This window comes from Artibeus jamaicensis, unplaced genomic scaffold, assembly GCF_021234435.1.
Source record: "Artibeus jamaicensis isolate MK-2021 breed Jamaican fruit bat unplaced genomic scaffold, CSHL_Jam_final scaffold_474, whole genome shotgun sequence".
Classification (NCBI taxonomy): Eukaryota; Metazoa; Chordata; class Mammalia; order Chiroptera; family Phyllostomidae; genus Artibeus; species Artibeus jamaicensis.
The window spans coordinates 48204479-48224120 of record NW_026522046.1 but is presented as its reverse complement, the minus strand read 5'-3'; the positions used below and the strand labels follow the sequence as shown (position 1 = coordinate 48224120).

Genomic DNA, 19642 nt, shown 5'->3' with positions numbered 1-19642 from the left:
AACTCTTACACTTTTAAATATCTTTGAGGGTATTTCCATTTGGATATGATTTTTCTGTTGTCAGAAACGCTGTGTGCATGTATAAAAACTCTAGCTACCCACTAAAGTGTGAGTGCGTGTTTGGGAGAGGGGGCTGGGGCCCAACGTTAAGAAAAATCTTCCAAAGGAAAGGTTTCAGTTGGTGTGGGGCCCACTGTCCTAAATGTAAAAATGTGACCTATCCCAACTAGTTTGTATGAAAACTTTTGGGAGCAGGAAATGGAATTTGAACAAAACCCTTAAGTCCAAGAGTCCTTGGAAAATCCTTTCATGAATATGATTTAGTAATTGCAACCAGGAATTTCCTTTTTCCATTTGGATTCACATGTTCTCCTGGGGTATTTTTCCGTCCATGACATCGTTAAAACAAAGCACTGACAACCTCGGAGTCAAAGCAAAGAACCGCTGAACTGCACAGCGATCACCCAGTTTGCTCACTTAGCATGGGTGAATTCCATGGCGCGCAAATTATACCTCAAAGCTGTTCATAAGGCACGTTGAATCGCGTTCTTCTCTCCAAATATTCCTTTTGCCATATGATCGATCATTAATAGTTAGGTGTTACAATTAACAGCTAAGCGTGTAATTGCTTATTTCACCTCTCATCGTTCATACATTTCATTTATTTTCATAATGCCCATGATCTATTAACGTATGTAAATAACCAACTGAAGGGCGGACTCAGGTTGCTCCCGATAAGAGTTGGCGGTCCCCAAGCCTGGGGCCTTCGGTTCGCCCCTCGGCCCGGCCGCCCGGAAAGCGAGCGCTGACACCACTGCGTGGGCTGCGGCGCTCTCCGCCCGGGAAACGACTCGGTCGACCGGCAGACCCCGCCCTCCCGCCTCTCCACACCCCTAGGCTCCCAGACACGCCCTCCCCGGCCGGGCGTCGGCTAGCAGGGCGGGGATCCGCCGGGAGGGAGGCAGAAACTCAGGGTCGCCAGGCCTGCGCGGGAGCACTGGAAACGAGCCTGGTCGCTGCCGTTCCCTAACGGGAACCCAGGGCTCCCGTTAGGCGCGGCTTTTCGAGAAGAGGGTGGACCCCGAGGGGGCAGTCACTGCCCAGAAAGCGGGGGTGCGAGGAGGGGGCGGGGCGGCCCTACACCCTGCCAGGCCGGCACCGCCCACGCCCCAGGCACCAACAGGGGCGGCAGAGTCGGGAGACTGCGCGTGCGCCGCAGGCTGCGCGTGCGCACGGGCTGGGGGGGGAGGGGCGGGATGACGGCCGGCTTGGGCGTGCGCGGGGCGGCGCTCCGCCGGGGGGCTTCGGGCTCGCCGGCCTAGTCGCCGCGCTGCTAGGATGGCCCTGGATGCGAGCGGAGGGATTGGCGGCTGGCCGCGGAGGATGGTCGCCCTCCTGGTCGTGACGGCCCTGGTTCTGGTCGCTGCTCCACCATGGGTGTTGTCCGCAGCCGCAGGTGAGAGGCCGGGGTCCGCGCACAAGCTCCCGGTTGGGGTGCGGCGGTGTTGGAAGCCACGGCCCCCAGACGTGGGTGGCACGGGGCGGAGGTCCACAACTCGGGTCATCCGTAGCCCCAGCGCACGGATTGAAACCCACTTGGTCTGGAACCGAGCAAGAGGAGGCAGTGTGGAAGTTCCGTCCACCGCTCCCCCAGCGGCGAGCGCCCCGGTGCCCCGGGCCTTCGCTCCCGCAGTGCTGGGCGTCGAGAGCCTTCGGGTCGAGCTCGTTTTCTTGGTGAAAAATCGGGGAGCCCGGCTGGACAGCCTGATTTAAAGCGAGAGCCACGAACTGTGCTGCTGTCCCTGAAAGCCGTTTCCTCCGTTTAGTAAACAATTCCTCGCACATGGGAAGGAGATAAGATTCCAGTAATTTCCTTGTCCTCAGGATTCCTAGAGTCTAATATAAAGTAACAAAGGACAACTGCACGGCCGGAATGCAAAGGCCAGAGGCACGGAGCTCGTTTGCTGCCCTTCTAACTACTTAGCGGGGACGTGTTCAGGCGCGGGGGAAGGCAGTTGCTGTACCGCCGATTTTGCGGGGCGGCGGGGAAGGCGGGCGGGATTCCCAAAGAGAAAAGGTCTGGCAACCTAGGGCAGGTACCCAGGGGTCCGGAAGGCCGCCTGGGGGATTCAAACACTTAACCGTTCGCTTAGAAAACCACCCCCTCCCAATGAGGTACCTGGTATTCTGTTTCTCAAACCTTGCCACCAGTGTGGCGTACAGTATAGTGTGCGGGTGGTGATGGGCTCGTGGTGCGGTCATTTCTTTGAAGTCTTTGGTTCATGAAAATTTGCATTAAACTGGTGTTTGCTTTAACATAAGAAGACTTTCCCCACAGTTTTTGTGTAAAATTAACATTCCAGGAGGCTGTGCATTAAGATCCGTAATTAAAAAGTAAATATTTTTTAAAGATCCTAATTTTAATCTAGATTAGAGAAGAGAGGCTAAAAGTAAATTTTATACACAGGTAGTATTTATTGTGTTCTTAACTGTCTTATGTGCCAGGTACGACTCAAAGTGATTTTCAACCTTGTGCTACAAAAACCGGTAGAACAGGCAGTACCCAGCTGCGCCGCCAGGGGCGCTGACCTCTCTTGCCTTAGAGGGTCGAGTAAAAATGACCACAGCCAGCAAGACAATACCCGTCCCGTGTGAGTGAATCAAAATTACACCTATTTTTTTGTCAGATAGGCCCAAAATGTTACACTTTTTGGGTGTGCCACAGAAGTTTAGTAATTAGTTTATGTGTGCCACAAAATGAAAAAGGTTGAAAACACTGTTTGGAATGTATGAATTCCCTTCAGCTTCAAATCAACCGCTAGGCACCTTTGTCCTGGTTCTTGCTATGAGCAAAGTGAGGCCCTGAGAGGCTAAGTGACCCCCCCACCCCCAGGCCAGGATGGCTGCCCGGAGCCAAGTGGAAAATCAGACCCAGGAAGTCGGGCCTGGAAGTTGAGCCCATCTCTCAATGGCCAGCTGTTTTCTAAAAGGAAAAGTACTGTTCAGAATGAAATGAGGTGGTACCCTTAGCTTGAGATTGCAACGTTGCTCTGTCTTTCACGGTCACACGAATATTCATATTGTTAAGCCTGGTAAGAGCGGTTCTTGGACCCTAATAAGAACATGGTGTGAACTATGGGAGGAAGTTTATATATATGCAGGTGCATGTGTTTGGATTTATGTCAGACTTTTAAAACAGTAAACTGTCCAGTTATTGACATGAATGTGAAAGATTGGAAGCAACCAATTGTATACATACGAGTTTGCACGAAGTGCCCATTATGTATTTTACATGCTGAAAGGGTGAGGTGAACTATTATCCAGAGGGTACTGCCAATAATAATAGAACAAAATCTGTGACATCCAAAGTCCTGCTGAGTAGACTGTTTCCCAGTCTCTGTTTATCAGTCAGTTACTTGCTGATCTCTCGAGGCCGGGTCGCCTCCAGCTCCAGGGCCTCCTTCCTTGAACAGGGGCTGCATCCCCGAGGAAGTGCCCCTCAGACTTGCTCTTCCCATCTCAAGGCCCAGAACTGCAGAAGTGGGATATTCTGGACTGGATACTACAGATGCCATCAGATCTTTTGTTAACGTCTGTGTTCATGGCCCTCCAGGTGCATGCGCTCCATAAAATGCCAGTGGGTGGGGTGGGAATGAAGTTTCACAGGGTCGAAGGGCAAGCATTCTGCGCAGGGGCAAGATCGCAGAAACAAGGCGTGGGAACCAGAAAACAGGGTAGGGACAGGCCATGAGCACCTCCCTGAATCTAAAAGCACAAACGAAACAGAAAACGATCTCTTTACTGTCCGCCCTTTGATTCCATACAGTAACTTCTCCAACTGGAAAGAAAAGGGGCAGACCTGGTAAGGAAGGTGTGCTAACTGGGACCGTGGTGGGAGCGAGCGGTCTGCAGGGAGACGGCGCACCTGCCCTGTGGCAGAGTAAAGGCTGGAACTGTCGTAGGGAGCAGAGATCGGTGTAAAAGCTGGTCTTTCAAAAATTGTGGTTTGTCACCGCAAAAACCCAGACCTTCCTGACGTGGAAGGAGTTCCCTCGAACCCAGCATTATGCTAAACACTCTGAAAGACTGAGTTTGCAAGGTACACAGAGACCCTGCCCTGAGGGACTTGTCTGGTTTGGAGATTTATGTTTGACACAAAACAGTCTCTGTCCCACCAGTTTTGAGAGCCCATGAGAGAGACAGGCACCGGGGAAAGAGGCGTCCAACTGGTGGAAGATTTGTACTAGAAGTGTAAGTGATGAAGGTCTCTAGGTGGACGTCCTTAAAAATATCTACACAGGAGGGTTCGGGCTGGGTGTCTGCGGTTGGAACCTTCCTGGGTCCCTGTGGACCTGGCTGATGGCTGACGTGACAGACACTCGAGCTGCTCTGTCTTAGGGTTTGGTTCAGGGAGCAGTCCTCCCTGGGACCGCTGTCTGCCATGGAGCCCCATCTGCCAGGTTTTCTCCCAGAGGGGTGAGGCCTGTCTCGGAGCAGAGGACATGAGACTATACACGGTCAGACCCTAAGTCCCCAATGTCAGTGTGACTTCCAGACCAAACAAAGCTTCTCTTTTTACACAGAGAATTTTTTTTCAGTTAAAAAACAATGCCCACTTTTTTCCTTTATTCCGCTTTTATTGGGATATAACTGACATATAACACTTTTTATGGATTTAAAAACTCAATCTTTTTCCAGCTTTCCGATGCAGAGATATAAATAGTTGGCAGCTTTTCTATGCTAAGAGCAACCATTAGGTGTTGGTAGATTTTTTTTATATACTTTATTATGTGTAAATGCATCTATTCTTTAATCAGGCATGTGAAGGGAAGACTGACATTTTTAAAGACACCTGCAGTGGCCCTGACTGGTGTGGCTCAGTGGTTTGGGCGTCTGTCTGCAAACTGAAAGGGCGCTGGTTCAGTTCCCAACCCAGGGCACACACCTGGGTTGATGAGTGTGCGAGAGGCAACCAGCTGGTGTTTCTCTCACACATGGATGTTTCTCTTTCTCTCCTTCTCCCTCCCTTCCCCTCTCTTTAAAAATAAATAAATAAAATATTTTAAACAAATATTTGTAGTGTGTCCATAACTCTTCTTTCTTGTTACCTTCGTAGGGGGAACACACCTGAAACCTCCCCACGATGTGGAAGTCTCCATCACCGATGACACCTTCACCCTGCGGTGGGCCGGCAGCAGTGGTCCTGGCAGGAATGTGACTTTCTCGGCAGATTACCAGACGTACGTATGTGACTCTGCTGACCCAGTGGCCAGAGTCGTCTGAAACATTTTTATAATTCCAGCACCATGGGTTTTTTTTTTTCAGATTGTTGTAACATTTGGTTTGTTCATTTCTTAAAGAAATTTTGTGTCTACATACTACGTGTAACTTCCTTTCTGCAGTTAGAGACTCAGTTGACCTTCTCTTTGGGCATCGACCCCGAAGAGCTGCTGGCGATGGCCTTCGGTTCTGGCTGCTCCACCCACTCCGACTAGAAACCCCACTCTGAGCGAGAGCGTGGCAGACACCGGAGGAGGCAGAGGGGACCCAGGATGGCAGGTCTCCTGCAGACAGGCCTCTCTCTCACCTCCACAGCCCGCGATGTGGGGTTTCGGGGCCCACTCCCCAGTGCAGCTCCCCACTCCGTGGCAGCTGGCCAGGGGGCTAGGCAGGCAGGGGTCCCAGAAGGAGGGATTCCAGGGGGACGCTGCCCGGGGAGTCCAGTGCTTTGTTTGGGGTGCTGGGGCCTGTGTACACCCCTGTCCCTGTTCCTGTCCCTAAGAGGGCTGGTGATCCGTAGCCAGGACACAGGCATGGGCAGAACCAGGTCCCCACTGCTTCACCCACTGCCACCCGCCCCTCTTCTGCTGTTACTGTTACACACACGTGTGTGTGCGTGTACACATTCATTCATAGACAGTTTTTCTCAGAATTGATAACATGGGATGGGTAAAAGTAGGTTTATAGCTGTGAGCACGTGAAACGGTTCATTCCTACACGATTACTTATCTATTATTGTATTATTTCCCAGTGAACAACTGTAAGCCTGCTTTTGCTCGCCCATGTAAGAATTTTTATCTCTAGGGGGTTTCTTTAAATTTAATGTGGACATCTGTTACCAGTTGTGTTCTTTGCCTTAGTTCAGAGTTTTCTTATCAGACAACTGGTTCAAAAGTGGTAAAGGTGACTTCAGACGCCCTTCCTGACAGAAACCCCCGTCCCCAGAACAGAGCCCGGGCCGCTGCTCCGTCCAGGTCCTCGGTGCCCACTGGCCCACCCCCTGCTGTCCCCCGGACCTCCGGGTGTGGGGTGTCCCGTGTCTCCCTCCACTGTGCTCTGACGGCTCTGGAAACAGCGGCCTGGGGCGGACGTGCCGGCCTGCACATCTGGGGCGCTCGTGGAGCGCGCTGCCACTCACACGTGTGAGGCCGCCCTGTGCCCCTTGTGCTGTCCGCCGGTCTCCTTGTGTGTCACGGAAGTAGAGAGAAAAACTCCGACCGTGTATGTACGTTAGCGTCCGAAACAGATGTTTCTGGGGGTGGAAAGAGGCAGGTAACTTTGCAGGAGCTGGACCGGCAGGCTCACACCAGGACTGTCGGGCAAACGGGGCTTGGACACCCCGACGACAAAGCGTCCGGCTGAGCAGGTTGTCGTGAGCGCTGAGCGCTTGCCCAGGAGGCCCTCAGGGCGGTGGCGGGGCACAAGCGGTCTGCCGGCGTGTCGTCAGAGGACGCGGTTTCCTGGAGAGTGCCATGTTTCTCAACAGAGGACACAGGTCACTGTTGACAAGTGACAGACCCTCGAAGAAGCCGTTAAAACGCGGAGCCTGTGGGCCCACACAGGCTCAGACGACGGTGCCTACAGCCTCTCCCAGAATCGGTTCGAGAGCCAGCAGCACCGGCCACCGGTCACCCAGGAAGTTTCCCGTTTAAGGCCAGAGCATCCAGATGAATGGACCACGGAGTGTGGCCGAGTTCACATCGCCTTGTTGTACCGTGGCCCCCTGTGGTCCCCGCTTGGAAGGGGCCTGTGTGCTGTGCCCCTGCCCCGGACCCTGCTGCCGCCTCCTTTTTCCGGAATTGTCTTTTCTAATAAGCGATATCTGAGGAGAACACAACTACCAAAAACAGTGCGGGGTTCGAGGTGCGGCAGCGTCCTCCCGCGCTGTCCCGTTGCACGGAGGTGCCTCGGTGCCCGTGCAGCCAGCTGGCAGAGCCCGGACGGGTGCCGCCGGGGAGGGCCCGGCCGGGGAGGCAGCGTGCCCTGTGCCAGTGTGTGCTGTGGTCGTTCCGAAGAATGTTTGCGTTTCGGAAAATCAGACTTGTATTTGTGTCAGCACCATGATTGTTTGGGAATCACCCCTCGTTTCTGTTGTCATAAACATCTTTAAAATGAATTCTGCAGCGTCACAAAGACAAAGCGAATGCTAGGACTCTGGACTAAGCTGGACTGAACGGCCTCCCCACCCAGCTTCTCTGCCTCCGGGTGGGCGGGGCTTGGTAGGTAAAGTTTTGGAACCTCCTGTTTGCTCGCTGCCCCTCGTCCTTACTCCAGAGTGCTTTCCCCTCTGCGGCAACAGGCCCCATCTGGTGTGGACACGGGGTGGCCGCCAAGTTCTTCACGGGCCTGGAGACCCTCCCATTAGTCACTGAAGCTTTCTGATTGATTTGGTCCACGTTGAGGAATGCACGAGTGCTTGTTATTTTAAGTTCTTTGTTATTTTAAGTTCTTGTTATTTTAAGTTCTTTTAAGTTCTTTGTGGCGGGAAAGAAGGATGCTTCGATTTTGAGGGGCAGCAGAAATTCTCCAACTGTGACGATTCCGAGGCCGTTCTTGGGGCCAGCACCTCCGTTCACAGGAGGGAACCCTCAGGCCCAGCTGCCCAATTTTAAGGACAGAAGAGAAGCTCCGGAACTCGCCCAGCCCAGCCCACGCTCACCTTGTAGGTCATGGCTTTCTCTGCCACTCTGATATCTGAATGCAGCCCCCACAAAATGACAGAGCTTCCAAGTAACTCTGCGCCAGAACGAATCCTTCTGTGAATGATAACGTGGTGAACCGCATCGGCAGCGTGGAAGGTCATGCGCTGGAATGTCAGCAGCACAGCCACTCACGTAGAAGAAGCAACAAACTAGGTTTATAATGTCAGTAACAGAAAGCTTGTCCGACACACCGTCATGTGTTTCATCTGTTCAGCCGTTCATTCATTTGCTTTCTTATTTTAAAGGTTCGAGACGAATAATTGGATGAAATTGCCTGGGTGTCAGTATATTGCCAGTACCAACTGCGACTTTTCTTTACTCGACACGAACATAAATGTCTATGACGAAATTAAATTGCGTATAAGAGCAGAAGAAGGAAACAGCACTTCTCCATGGCACGAGCTGGACGCTTTTATACCACAGCATGAAGGTAAGGAAAAGCCGCCAGCTGAGCGTCCTCACGTCCTTCGGCAGGTGTCCCACCTCAGACCCCTCGTCCGTGCCCCCGCCTGCCTTGTCTGCCTTCCCCACCGCTGTGGCTCTCAAAGCCCCTGCTTCAGGAGCCCGTCCGGGTGGCGGACCAGATCCGTCAGAACTCGGAAGGCTCGCTCGCCTTTTCCAGCCTCTCTTGAGCGCCCTGGGGCGGTTTCCAAAGCGGCGGGGTGTGGGCTGTGGGGCTGGCGGTGCATGGGGCAGGTGCGGGGCAGGTGCACGGGGCAGGGGTGGGGCAGGTGCAGGGCAAGCTGTCTGTCAGCTGAGCAGGAAGGAGACTTGAGCAGAATGGGAAACTCGCGCTTTTGCTGACTGGTTGGTTGGTTGGCTTGGGGAAATGTAGTGTTTTTTATAACAAATACTGGTTATAGTGGTTTGGTCATTATATTTAATGAATTGAATATTTAAATTTTTATCACTTTTAATGTTTAATGTGCTAAACATCAAAGGACATGACCTGACGAAGAAGGGTTCTCAGGCCCTCGGCTTCTCTAAAAAGACCCTGAGACCCAAGCTTTTGAGAGCTGCCGCCCCCACGGAACCCGCACGGGGGTCTGCAGCCTTCACTCTGCCCCTCCTCCTCCCCCACACCTCTGCCCTCTCCGTCCGGGCTTCGTGCCTCGTCGCTACACTGAACCCACTCTCAGGGTCACCCGTGACTTCCCGGCCTTCTCGGGGTCCGGTTCCCTGTGGCATCCACGTGATCACCACCCCCCCTTCCTGGAAACCCTTGTGTCTCTGGCCCTCTTTCTGGTGTGCCATGCCGACACACGCAAAACACTCAGTTACTTGTTCGGTGACTGGGCGCCGTGTGGGAGAGGTTAGATAGTGAACGTTTCGGTTTTTACAGCTCGAATTGGCCCTCCGGAGGTGCATTTAGAAGCTGAAGATAAGGCGATAATAGTAAGCATCTCTCCTCCTGGAGGAAAAGACAGTCTCATGTGGGCCATGGACAAGTCCAGGTTCAACTACAGCGTAGTCCTGTGGAAGAGCGCTTCAGACGTTCAGGTAAGCACGTTTCCGTCCTTGATTCATCTGAGAGACGGACGGCGTGAGTTCTGGAGTTTGGCCCTGTACTGTTAAAAACAGACTTCTGTGCTTTTTTGTCACAGACATTCCATACTGTGTACCCCAGATACCGGATAAGCCCCCTCTCCCCCGAGACTACCTACTGTGTGAAAGTGAAGGCGAGGCTTCTGCTGCAGAGGAGGCCTTCCGTGGAGAGCCCCCTGCGCTGCGTGAACACCACCGGTGAGTGCGCGTGGCTCTGGGCGCAGTGAGAACGGGGAGGCCGGCAGTCTGTCGGTTTGGGCGTTGCAGGCATTTTTGCTGCTGAAGTTTGTAGGGTGGTTTAATGAGCATTAAAACAAAAGCAGTGGCAGAAGCCAAAAGGTCTGTTCAGTATCCGCAGAAAGGGGGAGGGCGTTGCCGGAACAGACTTCCAGACACGCTGCCTCTGTGAAGACAGCATTAGCACAGGAGCGCGCTGGGACACCCAGAGTCAGCGATGCCGCTCCGGCCACCGGCCCCAGTCCCCTGCGCCAGCGAGCGGCAGCGCGGGGTCTCCGTCAGACCTTTCTAGGGCGACCCCAGCACACAGACAGGCGTACACAGCCCTTCCGTGGTTCACATTTAGAAGACAGGGTCCCGCCAGGGGGAGTTCACAGCCTCTCATCTCACCTGATGGATCCACGATCTGTATGCAGCGCCCCCCCCACCCGCCAGTGCCCCCCCAACCCTCCAGTGCCCTGCATTCTTTTCCGTGGCCGCAGGGAGTCCGTTGTGCGAGCACCCCTCGGCGCTGCAGGCCCGTGGCCCGCTCGCCCGGATGTCCGGGTCCACCCCGCTCCTCGTCACACTGAAACGTGGGCCCTCTTGTGTTCTTTGCCTTCTAGTAGAAAATGCTGACCGACTGCCCGCACCAGAGAACCTGCAGGTCAGCGGGAAGGATCAGGTCTACGTCCTTCAGTGGAACTACACCCACGAGAACGTGACTTTCCAAGCGCAGTGGCTCTCGTAAGTTCCAGCCCGAGCAGGCCTTTAGTGTGGTTTATTCGGCAGGGTCATCCACGGGTTCTCACGGGCCCGGCTCCTGCCATTGGGCTGGATCCCAGGAGCTGGCTCTGCCGTGGGGACGGGATGCTCCGTTCTGGTCCTGGCTCTCCGGGGTGAGGCTGAGTCTTGCTGGGCCTGGGTTTCTGCCTTGTCGCAAGGCGAGTGTGTTCTCACAAGTGCGGTGCCCTGCCCGGTCCTTTTCCTTGGGAAGGCGCGGTTCTCCTGGTGAGCCGGCTCCTCTGTCCAGCCGGCTCCTCCATCAAGTGCCTGGCGCGGCCCGCTCCTGCCTGTGACACTCAGCAGTGGCCCTGGGACCAGCCCGTTCGGGTCCGCCTTCCCCTTTCCTTTACCAGTTCAGTGGTTTTGACGGGTTTTTAGTGGGCACTGGAGTGGGGATTGAGGAAGGCTGGGAAGAGCTGTGCTCTGTGTGGCTGAGTGGAGACCAGCGAGCTATGGATGGAGTCTGACCCACGCAGTGGGAGGGCACAGTTGTGATGGAAACTGTGGGGGACAAAAGGGGAGGGAGAAGAGAAGAGGGAAATTGGGGAAGGGGATGGGGGGGTAGCGTCCAGGGCAGAGAAGCAGAGCAACAAGGGCAGGTCCAGGTGAGGGAGGAGGAGGCAGGCGCAGCCGAGACGGACTTCTCTCTGTCCTGGGGCATCAGCTTGGGGCCAAGAGCAGGTGTGTGCTGGAGAGGCATCGAGTGTGCGCTTGCCACTCTGTGCACGTGTGACCTCACAGACCGGGCAGGACGCCGCAGGAGTCTTCTGGGAACGGCCACAGGCTGCAGAGGGACAGGGACCTCGGAAGGCTGGTCCCCGAGTTTCGTGTGTGTGCTTGGCACTGTGCACGGAGCACTGAAGGGATTATGAAGGTCCAGGAGGACAAGACAGGTGGTTCTAGGAACCTGAGCTGACGTTAGCGGGCATTGCCAAGTGTCATTTACGACTGAGGAGCGGAACACAAACTCTAAGGCAGCAGAAGTTAAAAATGCAGAGGTGGTGGGTCTGGAGAGACCTGAGCAGCCTTCTGGCAGGAGCTGACTGTTGAATCGGGCACAAACGTGGGCAGGAGGGCGCTCTGGGCTGGGCTGTAGCCGACGGGGAGCGGGGGTAGGGGAGACACACAGGAGGTGGGATAGAGAGAGGTGCTGGTCTCCTGTTGTTCTGCAACCGACTGCCATGGGCTCAGCAGCCTGGAGAAGGATGCCTGCTGCCTCGGGGCCCGGCTGCCGGCGCATCTGAGGCGCGGCGCCCTGCCCCGTCCTGCGCTCCTGTGTTGCTGGCAGGAGGCACGTTCCAGCCGCACGGCTCACGGTGGCCTGCTCCTTGGAGCTCCTCACGAGACAGGTGACGAGGGTCCGTCTACACCCTCTTGGATTCACTCGAAGTCCACTGACTCTCGACCTCAATTTCACTTGTAAAATCTCTTCATCTTTCCTGCACTGATGTGACTGAGTCAGGAGTTGTGGGTCCTGCCCACACCCAGGGGTGATGTGTACACCAGGGTACAGGCCTCTCAGGGCCACGGTGAGGTGAAATGTCACCGCCCCGGTGGTGGAGACCCGCCCCGGGGTCAGCGGGACCTTTGGGCGGGAGGGGCAGTGAGGGAGGGGCTGTGTCTGGCAAGCAGCCTGCGGCATTCCTGGGGACCAAGGTCCTGGGACAGGTCACCGCCCTGTCAGCCTCCTGGCCGTGTGCGTCACCCGTTTCCTGAGGGCGGGGACCACGGCGTGTAACTTGCTCCGGGCACTCGATAAAATGAGTGTGTTTGGAGCTTTTCAAAAACCAACTTCTTTTTTGTCTCAAAAGCACCTACTGGAAAAAGACTGCAAACCACGAGGCGAAGTGGGCCCCGGTGCGGAGCTGCGAGAACGTCAGAGCCGCGCAGTGCGCCTTCCCCCGCAGCACCTTCTCCAGGGGGCTCTACTTGTTCCGCGTGCGCGCCTCCTGCGGGAACCGCACGTCCGCGTGGTCCCAGGAGAAGGAGTTCGACACCGAGAGCCAGGGTGAGCCAGCAGCACTCTCCGGGGAGGTGCTGGGGTGGCCGTCGCAGCCTGGGCTCACCCGCACCCGCACGCGTGTCTTCCAGCCGCCGTCCCCCCTCCCCTCACGGTCTTGAAGGCCGTCAACAGCAGCTCGCTGCGCGTCTTCGTGGGCCCGCAGAGCAAGGCTGGGCACCAGCGCTACCTGCCAACCTACGAAATTGTTCTTTGGGAACACACTTCAAACGTGGAGGTAAAAAGACCGTGTGGTGCGATTTCATAGTTTAGAGTTATAACTGACCGGGTAAGGAAAAAAGCTTGAAGTTTACACTCTGGGGAGCTCTTCAGATCTGAAACTGCGGTTCCTCCCATATTTGTGGCGGGAAGAATGTCAGCCATCCCCAAGCCCCCCGCCCCCGCCCCGGGCTGTTTGCAGGACGCAGGCCCCGGGCACCTTCGAAGCCACTCAGGCTCTCCGGGGGTGGGGCTCAGGAACTGCGTGTGTCCCCGGCCACCGTGGGCCAGCGCTGGGTCACTGGCTTGGGTCACTGGCCTGGCTCGCTCTCTGCTGGGCTGGGGGGCTGTCTCCCAGGCCCTGGGACGCCCACCTGGGCTCTGGCCTCTGGGCTCCCTCTGGGTGCAGAGCTTCCTCCCAGGTGTGACAAACGAGATGCCTCTGGGCGTGCCAGGTGCCTCCCAGGGACCGGGCGCCTCCGGTGGGGCCAGTGTGGGTTCCGAGGGGCTGAGTCACAGCCGTGGCAGTGGCTCTCAGCTCTAGGAGGGCAGAGCAGCTCCCTCCAGCCCCCCTGGCCCAGTGCAGTCTCACCCCTGCGTTCAGCTTCACGGTGCAGGGGGCGCAGAAAGAGCCACCTGCAGAGGCTCCTGCGGGGCAGCCTGATGGAGGGCCGGGAATCCTGGTTCGGACACCAGAGCTCCACGCCACCGGCAAAGAGAGCCCATGGCCCCAGACAGTCCGAGGCCCACCCGGACCGTCCGTCCTGTGGGTTGTAGTTAGGAGGCAGCCTTTGAAAGTCTTACGCCACTGAGTTGGTTAATAGTTCTATAACTTCACTTTCTGTCGGGAATTGAAGAAAATGCCAGGTGCTTGGCTACTTTAACTGTCTGCACGCACCGTAGCCCCAGCGTCACTTGGCCCAGTGACAGTTATGGGCGGTTGTCCCTCGTTCAGGAAGACCCGGGTCTGCGTCTCAACGCTGCCGAATCGTCCGACGCCTGTTTTCAGGAACATGCTTTACTCTCCGAGCCTGTCTCCTCTCGAAATGGTGGCGATCGTGGTAGTCAGTCTCTGGGAGCTTGTTTATGAGGTTTAAATGGGGGTAACGGATGAAGTGGTACCTAGCATGCTGCACGGTACGTGGTCGAGGTTCGGTAACTTCCAGTTGCCATTGTGTCCTGTGCTGGCCCATGGGGACCAGGGAGCCACTCGTCAGCGGCTACAGTAATAGTAGCAGCTCGTGTGTACTGAGCGCCTACTGTCTGTCAGGCGTGTGTTCAGAAGGGTTTTGCGTGCATTGTCTCCATCATTCCCAAAACAGCCCCGCCGGGCCGTGTGACCGGGGAGAGTCCTTTCAGCAAACATCTGGGACGAGTGTCCATTGCAGCTTCCCTGGCAGGCGGAGACAGAGCTTGTGATAGGGTGTGATGCTTGCTCTGTGTGCGTTCAATGTGGCCACCCTCGTGTGTGTGCCGCACGTCCGGAGAAGTGTGTGCTCCGCGTGGGCCTTCGTCCGGGGAGGGCGGAGTGGACCATGGAGCAGGCCCGCCCTGATGTCCAGCTGTGACGGCAGGGATACTCGTGAGTGAGGAGAATGGCGAGTTCCGAGCCAGGGAGGGCAGTGTGGCAGTGCACGGTGCTCTTCGGTGTCCAGTCCGCACTGGCGTGGCGATGGCCGGCTGTGACAGGAGGCCACGTTGTCCTCCGCACTCCCCATCTGGTGGCAGGTCCACCCCAGAGACAGGTGACTTGCCCCAGGCCACAGAGCAGTCAGGGATCCCTTCTCTCCGCAGCTGGGGGCCAGAGCCCCCGCCCCCCACTCCATCCCTGGGCAGAGGCCGTGCAATGGCCATGGCACCCAGTTCGCGTGTTCCTAATAAACGTGTCTGAGTGTCTTAAAAATAATTGTGTTTCACCCCTGGCTGGTGTAGCTCAGTGGATTGAGCGCGGGCCTGCGGGCCTGCGAACCAGACGATCTTCCCAGTCAATTCCCAGTCAGGGCACATTCGTAGGTTGCAGGCCAGTTCCCAGCAGGGGCCAGTTCCCAGCAGGGGATGCACCAGAAGCAACCGTACATTGAAAAAAAAAAGTGTTTCTTTTCAGCAGCAGCATCTTTAACTTTCTGACTTGGTTACATTGTGTCGTCAAAGACAAGTCTGTATTTCTTAAACGCACCCCAACAGTGTTGGGAGCGGCTGGTCTGAGATGGGCCATTCAAAGGACTCAGAAGGTAGCTGCTCCTTGTATGATCTCGTGAGGTGACTGAATTTTATCAATGATGTGCTTCTTTTTATAGAAAACAATTACGGAGGAAAGGGCTGACTTCATTATTCCGAACTTGAAAGCGCTGACCGTGTACTGCGTCAAGGCCAGGGCGCTCCTGCACACCCGCAAGTGGAACAGCAGAAGCGAGTTCGGCGACACCGTGTGCGAGAGGACACAGCCAGGTCAGAGTCCTCAGTGCGTCGCCTGGGGCGCTGGAATGGCCGTCTCCCAATGACTCGTGTCCTTTAAAACCGTCCGGCACTTCGTTTTAACTGCGGAAACGGAGGGGATGTGCTGTCCGTGACACCGTGAATTAAAAGTAGACCTTCAGGCTAAGTCTTTCAGTTCTAGAAAATATCATTAGTGCTCAGTTCCATTCCCTGGTTTTTGAATGCTTTGTATTTCATCCAATGTCCATATAATTGACTTTCTGTAGTTACTACCTTTCAGTATTAAATAAGACTTAAATTTTTTACATGCTCCTTGAAGTCTTATGTGAAAATCAGTTAGTTTCGTTGTGAATTTGTTTTTTCACATGGAACTGGGCTGCTCCCGGTTTGCATTTTCCCTCCTCACGCGAGTGGGTCGGGGCTGGGTCCCGGAGTCCTGGGGCGGCTGGCCATGGGGCTGGTGCTCGGGGCTGGGGCTGTCCCTCCCGGGGGGGCCACTGGTGAAGAGCAGATGTCCTGCCGACAGCAGGCATGGGCTCAGCGCTGCCAGAAATATCCGTAAGGATGTTATTTGGCAGATTTTCACTTAATAGATTCCTTTTCACACGGCCCCATTTCTCTCCCACGACCCGCCACTGCTTTTAACCCGTCTGTGGGCAGAAGCCCCGTGGGCACTAAGCTTCGTGACCTGTGTTTAGGAGACTCTCCCAGGGCCTGGCTGACGGCTGTCACCTGCACTGTGCTCGGTGTCACCTTCGCCCTGTGCGCCCTGCAGGGCCTCCGGAGACTGGTGGGCTACGTGTTCTTCCCACACCGCGCACCGCCCTCCGCCATCGACCAGGTGGGTGGCTCTTCCGCATCACAGCGGGATTGTCCTTAAAACAAAGGGCAACCGCATCAGGTTTGTACAGGACACACGTGTTCTCTGCTACTTAGAAGACAGTGCCGACTCACCTTGTCAGCGAGTCAACTGTGGGAACACTTGTTTAATGGAACACCACAGGGGAGAGCAAGGTTTGTCCATAGTCTCGTACTGTTCTGGCAGTTTTACCCCTGAAAGTCTGCGTAGTCCTGGAAAGACCAGCCACTGCCCTCGGGGCAGGAGCCGAGGTCCCGGGCCTGCAGGGGAGGAGCGCCTCGGAAGCAGAAAGACAAAGCGAGCTTCCTTGGTACCACCACCCCCCCTCCGCCCTGTGAGGTCGGGACAGTCAGGGAAAGCCCTGTGTACGGTGGGCCTGCGCCTGGACCTGCGGGGCGGTGTGTCCCTCTCGGGGGCTTCCCAGGCCAGTCCCAGATGTAGGTGAGAGCTCGGGCCCTGGGGCTGGAGAGACGTGGAGGAGAACCGGCCGGCCGGGGTGCGTCTGCGCAGGCTCCAGCAGGCCTCCCGGGCTGTGCGGGGGCCGGGGCCGCCTCCCCACGCACGATGTGGTGAGCGGCGGAGACCCGCCGGGGGTGCTGAGTCCCATGAAAACACCCTGCACACGTTTCTCTCATGTCCCTGAGTGTAAAGTCACTCCGATGCACTCTAATACTCTTCAAGTTGAAGAGATTAAACCAGCCAGGGACAACAGCTATTCCTTTGTGACAGGGAAATTTAATTTTATCATTTTTGTGCTCTGGGTCTTTGTGGACTGGGTATAAAATATTTATATTTTATGGCAAATGCCCACAGTCCAGGCCCCGCGCTGCCTGTCCCCCGGTGCCCCGCTGCCGCGCCCACCGGGAAGGACGCCAGCCCACACGTGACCTCGGGAGCAGGGGTCGGGTCTGAGTGGACTTTCCAGTAGGAAACAAAAGCTGATAAGACTAGAAAGTTGGTTTTTATTATTTTAAGTGACCCATTTCTATTTTCTTTCTTTTTTAAATTAGTACATCTCTGAACAGTCACTAAAGAACATACTACTTTCCACTTCCGAGGAGCAAACTGAAAAATGTTTTATAATTGAAAATATAGACACTATCGCCCTAGTAGAAGAAACTAGTCGAACTGGTGAAGGTCACAAAACGTACAATTCCCAGACCAGTGAGGACTCGGGAAACTACTCTAACGACGATGACGAGACCAGCGGCAGCAGAGCGAGCGGCGACCTTGGGCAGGAGGGCGCTGCGTGGCGGGAGTGAGCGCCAACCCCGGGGGCATGGCTGGCCTCCGCCACGGGCCTCGGCCCCTCGTGTCTCCTGGTGCCGGGAGGACGTGTGCTGGTTGGAGGAGAAACATCCTTGTGTCGTGCGTCCTAAAAACAGGCGAGTGCGTCACCTGTTTACAGAGCAGTTGCAGGAATCTGGGGACAGGCCTTCCACGTCGCTTCCCCCCGGGGGACGTCTTCAGAGACCTGTCCCGGCCTCGGGGGGTCTTCGTGCACCCACTGGTCGATGCCGTCACAGCGCTGCTGGGTGCTGCGCTGTCACTGCACATTGTTCATCCCGAGGACACAGCCCCGCGTGCCTCAGGAGGTGCTTAGATGTTGGGTCTTTTCCTTCTGCCACTGACGCAGGCCCTAGGGAGGTTCTCTGGAAACGCTGACGACCACCACCACGGACAAGACTTCCTGAAAGGGTAGCTCGCCCCAGAGGCATCTCAGGTGCCAGGAACGTGAGACCGGGCGTTTCTCAGAGGACTCGTGCCAAGCGCGTGGGCTCTGTCCGGCGTCGCAGCTCCCTGAGCTTGCGAGGCTCAGGGCTCAGACCAGGTTCTCCCTGCGGTCACCCAGAAGCCTGATTCCGCCCGAGGTGGAGCGACAGATCAGAATGTGCAGTGGGGTGGAGTGAAGAGGTCAGTGGCAGGGCCTTGGCTGCAGACAATGTGAGCCGAGGAAATCTCGGTTGTGGCAGCTAAGAGGCGCCGCTGACATTGGCCCCTGAGACGTGGGAGCGCGTCTCCAGGGTTGGAGATCCCAGTGGCTGTCAAGGAGCGGTGTCTGGGCCTCGGTAGCAGCACACAGGATGCCCCGGGCTCGCTGGCCGTGGGGACGGGCGCACGCAGGATGCCCCGTCTGCCGCAGCCTCGCTGGGCGCTTGTCCATGGGCCAGCGGGCCTTTTCCTGAGACTCTGGACTTGGGGGCACTGGTGGCCTGTCTCAAAACTATCGCGCTGATGGCTCTTGGCATGGATAGATGTAACCTAAGACTTTGTGTGAAAGATTTACATTGTTGCAGCCAGCACTACTGCGATTAGTATTAACATAGAAGGTAGACGAGTGTCTCAGAGGCGTGCTCAGTGGCACGGTCTGCTGTCATGGCCATGCGCACTTAACGCCCACACGCACTGTGTGGCCCATGGCCCATTACAGGGCCACGAAGCACCGAGCCTAGGTTCTCCTCAGAGCATTAGAAATGCTGTTCAGAACAGCATTTGACCAGAACTTCGCAACCTACAAAAGTTATTTTACAAACAGCATTAGAGTTCTGTGTCTTTTACCCGGCCTGCCATCTCGAAAGCAGCGTCTGGTAGCACCTAAGAATCAGAGAATGCACTGAAACTTCCCTTCTTACCCCTCCTTGCAGCCCGTGACTGCCTGGCGTGTTACTTGTTTGCTGGGTCTGAGGTCTGACTGCCCCCACGAGCCCCCGCGCTCTGGGAGAGCAGGTGTCTCCCGTGTCCGCGGGCCCATCCCCGGCCCTGCCCTGGTGCGGAGCCCAACACTGTGTAGGTGCGGGAAACGGTGGTCGAGTGTGAGATGCACAGTTTGATGTGAGTGAGTGTTTCTGATGGTGTCTGTGTGTTCACTGACTTGTAGAAGGACTTGCAGATGTTTTCCCTGTCTCCTTTGAAAGCCTTTTGTACCGATAATTCTGTGTTTTTGTCTTAAACCGTATTGCTGTAAGTAGTTTTCATGTTGATGTAATAAAACTAGGGGCCAAAAGTCTTCGACTTGGTTGTGCTTGAGCTTGGTAACGTTTCTGTACCCGAGGTGCTGCAGCCGGACCCTTCCCCAGGAGTTGGTGGTCCGAGGGCGGGTCCCTGAGCCCCACGCCCTGTGGCCAGCATCATGCATCCCGAGGGGCTGCCTGCCGCCGCCGCCACTATCCCACTGCCTGTCCTGGACAGGAAACCCCTTTGCACACTTTTCTCAGCCGGTGGCGGACCTGGTTGGAGCACAGCTCGCCTGCCCCGCTCTGCTCTCTGGGCCGAGGCTGCTGCGCTTCCCCAGGTTCTTCTCGCGGTAAGCACCTCCCGAGGGGACTCCGGGTCCCCACACATCTGCCTCCCTGCGGCTAAGCCCTCGACTCTGATGCCCAACACAGTGGATGTCCACCGGGAGCCCTCCCACCTTGGTGTTTTTGATGCGCTTTCTCGTTTTTTTCAAGATGGACACGGAAGCAGATATTTAATAAATCCATCTCTGATGCCCAATGAAGTCCCTGGTCCCTAAACAAGGTGACAAGCAGCAGTGACACACAGATTTTTCTCCCTGCTCTTTCCCTTGGGTTTAGGGGGCTGCAAGTCCAGGCCTGGGCC

General features: G+C 56.0%; 1 protein-coding gene across 3 annotated transcripts; it reads left to right on the top strand.

Moving 5' to 3' along the window:
- The first annotated feature begins 1244 nt into the window (after window positions 1–1244).
- IFNAR1 (interferon alpha and beta receptor subunit 1) lies at window positions 1245–19049 on the top strand. Of its 3 annotated transcripts, none has more exons than XM_053657794.1 (11): window positions 1245–1456; window positions 5117–5240; window positions 8228–8412; window positions 9325–9482; window positions 9587–9725; window positions 10373–10490; window positions 12341–12537; window positions 12621–12766; window positions 15045–15195; window positions 15882–16024; window positions 17053–19049. In XM_053657794.1, exons 1-11 carry the CDS (start codon window positions 1339–1341, stop codon window positions 17302–17304), a joined length of 1731 nt encoding a protein of 576 aa, XP_053513769.1. In that variant the 5' UTR covers window positions 1245–1338; the 3' UTR covers window positions 17305–19049. The 3 variants fall into 3 exon arrangements, with proteins under 3 accessions (XP_053513769.1, XP_036983058.2, XP_053513770.1); XM_037127163.2 differs by having other exon boundaries at window positions 1246–1456; window positions 10370–10490; XM_053657795.1 differs by lacking the exons at window positions 1245–1456; window positions 5117–5240 and adding an exon at window positions 7754–8144 and having other exon boundaries at window positions 10370–10490.
- The last annotated feature ends 593 nt before the right edge of the window (window positions 19050–19642 follow it).